Here is a 9,404-nt window from a genome sequence, read left to right on the forward strand (position 1 = left end):
GCAGAATACGGTGCTGCGGTCGGAAACGCCTATATAAGACAACAAGTGGCTGGCGCAGTTGTTAGATCGGCTACTGCTGCTACAATGGTAGGTTATCAAGATTTAAATGAGTTTGAACGTGATGTTACAGTCGGCGCACGAGCTATGGCACACAGCATCTCCGACGTAGCGATGAAGTGTGCCATGAATATCAGGAATTCGGCAAAACATGAAATCTCCGACATCGTTGCGGCCGGAAAAAGATCCTGCAAGAACGGGATCAACAACAACTGAAGAGAATCGTTCAACGTGACAGAAGTGCAACGCTTCCGCAAATTGCTGCAGATTTCAATGCTGGGCAATCAACTAGTGTCAGCGTGACCATTCAACGAAATATCATCGATACGGGCTTTCGGAGCCGAAGGCCCACTCGTGTGCCCTTGATGACTGCACGACACAAAGCTTTACGACTCGCCTTGGCCCGTGGACACCGACATTGGACTGTTGATGACTGGAAACATGTTGCTTGACCGGACGAGTCTCGTTTCAAACTGTATCGAGCAGATGGACGTGATGATGATGATGTTAGTTCGTGGGGCACTCAACATCGTGCTCATCAGCTGCCGTACAAGTTCCCAATCTTACATTTTCAGTCTCGCCACGTATCAAATTATGATGATGGATGATGAGGACAACACCCGGGACCCCGTGATCCACAGGCAGCAACGCCAGCTACTAGACCACGAGCTGCGTACGCGGATGGACGTGTACGGGTATGAAGACAACCTCATGAATCCCTGGATCATGCATGCCAGCAGGGGACTGTTCAAGCTGGTGAAGCCTCTGAAATGGTGTGGGGCGTGTGGAATTAGAGTGATTGGAAGCCCTGATACGTCTAAATACGACTCTGACAGGTGACAGTTACGTAAGCATCCCGTCAGATCACCGGCATCCATTCATGTCCGTTGTGCATTTCGACGGACTTGGGAAATTCCAGCAGGAAAATGCGACACCCTACACGTCCAGAATTGCAACAGAGTGGCTCTAGGAACGCTCTTCTGAGTTTAAACACTTCCGCTGGCCGCCAAACTCCCCAGACATGAACATTATTGAGCATATCTGGGATGCCTTGCAACGTACTGTTCAGAAGAGATCTCCACCCCCTCGTATTCTTACAGATTTATGGACAGCCCTGCAGGATTCATGGTGTCAGTTCCCTGCAGCACTACTCCAGACATTAGTCGAGTCCATGCCACGTCGTGTTGCGCTCTTTGGCTCCCCAGCGTATTTAATTACGCATTTGGGTATTACTTTTTTTAAGAAAGCTTTTCTTGCTTAATTTTGTTGACCAAATTCTCTCTGTATGAAGGCCTCACGAAAGCAAGTTACATACGTAAAATTAATAAATAAATAAATGTGTTTTCAGAGTAAAATGAAAAACACGAGCCTTTTTAAGATCCCCTTTAACAAATTGGACCCTCCCCCCTCCGCCTCCCCTTTCACAAAATCCTGGCTACATCTCGTCGCCTACTCACTGTCCTTTAACAACTTCCATATGCGCTCACGACAGTAACACGTGAACAGCCGTCTAGCTATGCCGTTTCCGATATGTTCGTTCGCAGCCGCCGGACCATAACAATCTGTCCTTTTTCGGAGTCGTTTATGTCACTGGATTTCCACATTTTCTGACCGTGTCATCAGTACAATGATTCCACATCTACATACACGGTGACAATTATTGAACTATATGAAAAGAAACGTAAATTAGTTACAAACTTAGGCGTGCACACCCTTTATTGGACATGTAAACGGCACTACAGATATTCCGATTTAGATTATAACACGTTCGGTATGCCTGCCGTCATTGGCGATGATGTGGCGCAGACGAATAGCGAAATTCTGCATGACCCGCTGAAGTGTCGGAATATCGATGGTGTCTATGACCTCCTGAATGGCTGTTTTCTCCTAAGAAATGGTTTTGGGATTATAGCTGTACACCTTGCCTTTAATATAGCCCCACAAAAAGGAGTCGCAGGTATTCAGATCTGGAGAGGCCCAAGCCAATGGCCTCTGGGTAGCCGCGAGCCAGAATGCGGTCCCCAAAGTGCTCCTCCAGGACATTAAACAGTCTCCTGCTTCGATGGGATCGAGCTCAGGCTTGCATGAACCACACCTTGTCGAAATAAGGGTCACTTTGGATAATGAGGATGAAATCATCTTCCAAAACCATCACGTACCGTTCGGTAGTCACCATGACATCAAGGAATATCGGGCCGATTATTCCGTGTCTGGACATTGCACACCACACAGTCACCCATTAAGGGTGTAGAGACTTCTCTACCGCGAAATGTGGATTCTCAGTACACCAAATGGGCCAATATTGTTTATTGATGGACCCATGCAAATGAAAGTGGGTTTCGTAGCTAAACCAAAAGCGCATGCGCGTACTGATTTCCATCATACCCCGCGGCCAACCGTGCAGTTTGAACGTCCTAACGAAAACCGTTCAGAAGTTATGACGATTTTATTTCATATAATTCAATAATTGTCACCCTGTAGATAGTCCGCAAGCCACCATACGGTTCGTGGCAGAGGGTACTCTGTAGCACTACTAGTCATTTCCTTTCCTGATCCACTCGCAAACAGAGGGAGGGAAAAACGAGTGTCCATATGCCTCCGTATGAGCTCTAATTTCTTGTATTTTATCTTCGTGGTCCTTACGCGAAATGTATGTTGGCGGCCGTAGAATCATTCTGCAGTCAGCTTCAACTGCCAGTTCTCTAAATTTTCTCAATAGTGTTCCTCGAAAATCCCCTCCAGGGAGTCCCATTTGAGTTCCCGGAGCATCTCCGCAACACTTACGTGTTGTTCTAGCCTACCGGTAACAAATTTAGCAGCCCGCCTCTGAATTGCTTCGATGTACTCCTTCAATCAGACATGGTATGGATCCCAAACACTCGAGCAGTATTCAAGGAGAGGTTGCACCAGTGTCCTATATGCAGTCTTCTTTACAGATGAACTACACTTTGCTAAAAATTCTCCCAATGAACAGAAGCCGACCATTCGCCTTCCATACCACAGTCCTCATATGCTCCTTCCTTTTTATATCGCTTTGCAACGTAACGTCCAGATGTGATTATGTAGGCTTTCGCGACGTAATAAGTCTTGAAAGTCTCTTCGGGTTTGCTGCCGGATCCTAGAATCAACTTGACTCGATATTTCGGCGATCCAACTGGTCGCCATCTTCAGATGGTACTTTGGGAGACAGTGTTCACCGAAAGCCGACGCATATAGATCGGTATCTGCATTCTAAGAGTTGTCGTCCGCCACAGCAACGCAGTGGCGTCCTTAGGACTTTGGTACGGAGAGCGTATGCCATTTCCGACGCGGACAGCTTAACCCAAGAACTTGCGCATTTGATGGCTGTTTTTAAGGAAAATGGATACTCCGAGAAGCAGATTCGTCGGGCTATGGAGTTTGGACCATCTCTGGAGGTGCATGAAGAGGAACATAGATCGGTGGCCTTTCTTCCTTATGCTGGAGGCATATCGTTTAAGATTGGACGAATTTTAAGGAATTTTAACATTTACAGTGTGTTCCGTCCACCTTCTAAGATTAGGGCACTACTCGGCTCTGTGAAAGATGATTTGGGGCTTAGGAAACCCGGCGTGTACAAAATTCCGTGTCAATGTGGGAAAGCTTACACTGGGCGTTCGATTCGCACAGTGCATGACAGGTGTGTGGAACATCGCCGTCACACGAGGCTACAACAGCCGGAAAAATCGGCAGAAGCAGAACACTGCTTAAATGAGGGACACAGCATGAAATTTGATGAAACTGTGGTAGTTGCCAACATTTCCGGTTTTTGGAAGTGTCTATAAAGAGGCGATTGAAATTAGGTTGGCGGATAATTTAATCAACAGCAACAATGGGTTTCCTCTTAGGAAGACGTGGAATCCTGTATTCTCTCGCATCAAAATTGAACGTTCTAAGGTGCGGCCCTGAGTGCGATATATCGCTGCCGCCAGGGTTCTACTAAGGGCGGCGCCATCTCCCTGTCTTGGAGGGCAGTAACCGTGACGGGCGGCGCATGCGCCGTGTACTGAACGGTGGCCTATATAGCACGTCGATTTGCAGCCTGTCGTCAGTTTTCAGCGGGACTCATCAGCAGAAGCGGCATTCTCCTGAAGATGGCGACCAGTTGGATCGCCGAAATATCGAGTCAAGTTGATTTTAGGATCCGGCAGCAAACCCGAAGAGACTTTGAAGTCATTGATACAGATGTTTAAACGACGTCATTGTGACAAGCAGTACACTGCAAATGCTGTATCTGAAAATTACTGGTTTGTTTTTCGTACTCATCCATATTAATTTATATTTTCTCACATTCAGTGGCTGCCATTCATCACAGCAACTAAAAATTTTGTCTAAACCATCTTGTATGTTCCTACAATCATTCAACTTCGGCAGGTTACCGTACACCACAGCATCATCAGCAAACAACCGCAGATTGCCAACAACAGCAGATTGCTGCCCAACCAGTCCGCCAAATCATTTATGTATATAGAGAACAACAGCGGTCCTATCACACTTCCCTGGGGCACTCCTGACGATTTCTTTGCCTCTGGTGAACACTCTCTGCCATACTTCTCTGCTCTGCCAGGAGGGATTCAGTGTCACAGTGGGCGGTAGTCATAATGCTTTGGCTCATCATTACATAGGTTGCGTGCAGATGGTTGAGGAAACTCTATTTTCCGTCTAGGGGTACAGCAGCTCTTACACTCTTTTTTTTTATTCACCCTGCCGCATTTGGATATTATGACACATCGTATGTATTTTTCCTATGCAGTCCACAGGGTTACACAATTACATATAAGTTCTTGTGTTTGTACACTAGTTACTCCAAGAGCTGAATTTTTTTCGAGGCTCCTTTTCTTCTTTCGGTCACTTGGGTGTGATACAGTCCAACCCTTTCTACATCTGAAGTTATTTAGCTGGGACTCAGCACTGGACAGCCTGCCCTGTGATCTACTCGTTTAGAGTCTAAATATTTTTATCTTTGTATATTCTATTCAGGATCTACAGTAGAGTTTCAGCAAAAGCCTAGTTCTTCCTCAATATTTCCTGTACCAACTGAAATATCGCTGCGAGATTTGGTATGATCATTTCTGGTTGTGAAAAGTAATTTAATTCCAAATTTTGATTACTAAACCTGCCTTTCTCCCTACAGTTACGACTTTTACAGCATGCACTATCTTTCCTTCACTCTTATACGTGGGCTTCTGAAGCTTTATATTCCGAACGTTGTTTACATGAGGTACGTTTCTACTTGCTCACAATTTAGGATTTGATATCGTCAAGAAAATAATTACTTTCAGATGGCATAATGTCGGTCTATGTTATGTAGTCAGCAACTAGATGAGGCTTCTTTTTTCATTTTACTTCTGCTTGGCGTGGTACAGCAGTGTTACCTTCCACGCTCGCCCAAAATGGTCGATTATGAGTAAAGTATTCCCACACCGTAAAGTCGCTTGGCATTTATATTGTCATTTAGAACTCCTGTTTGGTGACTTAGAGTTGGTACTGACACTGCTACGCTGGTTCCCTTAGGCGCAGATCTAAGGTTCGGTTCTGGGTAGGTGTTACTCTGAACGACCTACAGATGGTTAATGTTTTAACAATAGTAACATTATATTATTATCGCATTATAACATTTTATTTAAAGTGTTTGCACCAGTGCTTACTAGATTGCTTCACAAAAACTTCCAAGAAATTACAGTTCAGCTAAATACATAAACTGAAAAGAATTTAGCTGCTAACAGGGATTGATATATATCAACGGGGACAGGTGAAAATGTATGCCCCGACCGGGACTCGAACCCGGGATCTTCTGCTTGCATGGCAGACACTCTATCCATGTGAGCCACCGAGGGCACATAGGATAGCTCGCACGCCTCCCGCGAGACCCACATTCTCACCTTGTATGTCCACACACTACATTCGTAGTGTCTCACCCCAACACATTCATTACTCGTGGAAGACATTCTTACCAAGTCCCCTAAGAGTTCGGGGAATATGTGTGCATCCGCACAGAAGAAGTAGGTCATGGCCGCTGTTGCCAGAGCTATATACTTATATATAGAAAGAACAGACACCATATCCATATAAGTATATGAGAAGAATTTGTCAAAAAATTTGAGAAGTACCTGCGTCATGCATTTATTTTAAGAACTATAATAGCGACAAACTATCACTACTTCATAATTTATGCGTTATAAAATCGAATTTAACGTTCACTGTAGTCAGTATTGAACTTAGCTCTAAGATGAAAAACAGAGATCTACAGACTGCGGGTATGAAAACAAAAAAAAATGTGGTGGACTGATACATCTTCCTGTCGTTTCCACCTAGGTTCGGGAAAGGTAGTTTTAATATCGTCGCCGGACTCTGACATCGATATCTAGAGGGATGCACTGGTGATGGCCGTTCAGAGCTATGTAATTTCTCGAGCGTACCGCGGGAGCCGTTGTCGGCGTGGTCACCGCGTGAGGCGGCAGGAGCCTCTGAGGGCGTAGGTGGTGGTGGTGGTTAGCGTTTAACGTCCCGTCGACAACGAGGTCATTAGAGACGGAGCGCAAGCTCGGGTAAGGGAAGGATTGGAAAGGAAATCGGCCGTGCCCTTTCAAAGGAACCATCCCGGCATTTGCCTGGAGAGGGCGTAGGAAGCGAGGCAAGTGAGCGCGCCTTTCCAGGTCAGTTTTATTTACATATCTGAAGCTGTCCTTTCAACCGACGTTACTACTGACACACAGTGACACACTTGTTCTCGGTTCCTCCTCTCGGTTTGCCATTCAGGTTTTGTTCGTACGCTGTTAACGATTCTAGGCCTAATGCATTGAATTGCTTTGTCCTTTCGGATATGTGTTCGGCTTGTCGTCATCTACTCTGTATTTTTCGCTCGCTTACCCTTTTCTCTGAAACCGTTTACAGGCACTCCCCTCCTCGGCAGTACGTTATTAAATCAATCTTTCTATTACACGAGTGTACCGAGAATATCAGGAATCCAGTACAGCATCAAATCTCAGACATCGCTGCGGTCGCAAAAAGATCCTGCAAAAACGGGACCGACGACAATTGAATAGAATCGTTCAGCGTGACAGAAGTGGAACCCTTCCGCAAATTGCTGCAGATTTCAATGCCATATCCCCTTAACAGCAACAAGTGTCAGCATGCGAACCATTCAACGAAACATCATCGATGTCGGCTTCTGGAGCTGAAAGCCAACTCGTGTACCCTTGATGACTGCACGACACGAAGCTTTACGCCTCGCCTGGCCCATCAACACCGACATTGGATTGCTGCTGACTGGAAACATGTTGCGTGGTCGGACGAGTCTCGTTTCGAATTGTATGAAACAGATGGACGTGTTCGCCTATGGAAACAACGTCATGAATCCATGGACCGCGAGTGTCAGCAGGGGATTGTTCAAGCTAGTGGAGGCTCTATAAAGGTGTGGGGCATGTGCAGTTGGAGTGATATGGGATCCCTGATACGTCTAGATACGACTCTGACAGGTGACACTTACATAAGCATCCTGTCTAATCACCTGCATCCATTCGTGTCCCTCGTGCATTACGATGGACTTGGGAAATTCCAGTAGGACAATGCGACACTCCACACGTCAAGAATTGCTACAGAGTGGCTCCAGGAACACTCTTCTGAGTTTAAACACTTCCGCTGGCCACCAAACTCCCCAGACATGAAGATTATTGAGCATATGAGGGATGCCTTGCAACGTGCTGATAGAAGAGATCTCCACCCCCTCGTACTCTTGCGGATTTATGGACAGCCCTGCAGGATTCATGTACATCTACATCTAAATTCATACTCCTCAAGCCACCTGACGCTGTGTGGCGGAGGGTACTTTGAGTACCTCTATCGGTTCTCCCTTGTATTCCAGTCTCGTATTGTTCGTGGAAAGAAAGATTGTCGGTATGCCTCTGTGTGGGCTCTAATCTCTGTGATTTTATCCTCATGGTCTCTTCGCGAGATATACGTAGGAGGGGGCAATATAGTGCTTGACTCATCGGTAAAGGTATGTTCTCGAAACTTCAACAAAAGCCCGTACCGAGCTACAGAGCGTCTCTCCTGCAGAGTCTTTCACTGGAGTTTATCTATCATCTCCGTAAGGCTTTCGCGATTACTAAATGATCCTGTAACGAAGCGCTCTGCTCTCCGTTGGACCATTTCTATCTCTTCTATCAACCCTATCTAGCACGGATCCCACACTGATGAGCAATATTCAAGGAGTGGGCGAACAAGTGTAGTGTAACCTACTTCCTTTGTTTTCGGGTCGCATTTCCTTAGGATTCTTCCAATGAATCTCAGTCTGGCATCTGCTTTACCGACGATCAACTTTATATGATCATTCCATTTTAAATCACTCCTAATGCCTACTCCCAGATAATTTATGGAATTAACTACTTCCAGTTGCTGACTTGCTATGTTGTAGCTAAATGATAAAGGATCTTTCTTTCTATGTATTCGCAGCACATTACACTTGTCTACATTGAGATTCAATTACCATTCCCTGCACCATGCGTCAATTCGTTGCAGATCCTCCAGCATTACAGTACAATTTTCCATTGTTACAACCTCTCGATATACTACAGCATCATCCACAAAAAGCCTCAGTGAACTTCCGATGTTGTCCACAAGATCATTTATGTATATTGTGAATAGCAACGGTCCTACGACACTCCCCTGCGGCACACCTGAAATCACTCTTGCTTCGGAAGACCATTGTGTCAATTCGCTCCAGCAGTACTGCAGATATTAGTCGAGTCCATGCCACGTCGTGTTGCATGTTCGCGGGTCCCTACACGATATTAGGCAGGTGTACCAGTTTCTTTGGCTCATCAGTGTATAAGTTCAGCCCTCCCTTGGCATACGTACCGAGCGCGGCGCCGGGCCCCCTCAGCAGCCAGAGGTCAGAGGCGCAGAAAAGTCCGTGTAGCAGCAGCGCCGGCTGTCCGCCCCTGCGCCCACCGACCAGACGGTCCAGCCTCACTACGTACCCGTCCGCGGTGCGCACCTCGTGAGCCTCCACGGCGTACCCGGCCGCCTTTGCCATCTCCTCCTGCAATATGACGCCAGATTATCGAGCCACTAATGGCTGCTGCATACCGGCCCCAATATCAACACGTGTGTGGCGACTTCCACGATAACTACACTACTGGCCATTAAAATTGCTACACAAAGAAGAAATGCAGATGATAACCGGTATTCATTGAACAAATACATTATACTAGAACCGACATGTGATTACATTTTCACGCAATTTAGGTGCATAGAACCTGAGAAATCAGTACCCACAACAACCACCTCTGACCGCAATAACGGCCTTTATACGCCTGGGCATTGAG

The 9,404-nt window shown here is 46.2% G+C and overlaps 1 protein-coding gene and 1 non-coding gene across 2 annotated transcripts in view; both read right to left on the minus strand.

The window, feature by feature from the left end:
* The window catches only part of LOC126249455 (lipase 1-like), a 135,886-nt gene extending 126,774 nt beyond the window's left edge, over window positions 1-9,112 (minus strand). The window contains exon 1 of the mRNA XM_049951108.1: window positions 8,935-9,112. Within this exon, the coding sequence (XP_049807065.1) occupies window positions 8,935-9,112 (178 nt within the window). The remainder of the gene's footprint in view (window positions 1-8,934) is intronic.
* Window positions 5,839-5,913, minus strand: Trnaa-ugc (transfer RNA alanine (anticodon UGC)). The gene has a single exon. It is a non-coding gene; the product is annotated as a tRNA-Ala (tRNA).
* Window positions 9,113-9,404: the final 292 nt, after the last annotated feature.

The sequence above is a fragment of the Schistocerca nitens genome, chromosome 3 (genome assembly GCF_023898315.1).
Source record: "Schistocerca nitens isolate TAMUIC-IGC-003100 chromosome 3, iqSchNite1.1, whole genome shotgun sequence".
Lineage (NCBI taxonomy): Eukaryota > Metazoa > Arthropoda > Insecta > Orthoptera > Acrididae > Schistocerca > Schistocerca nitens.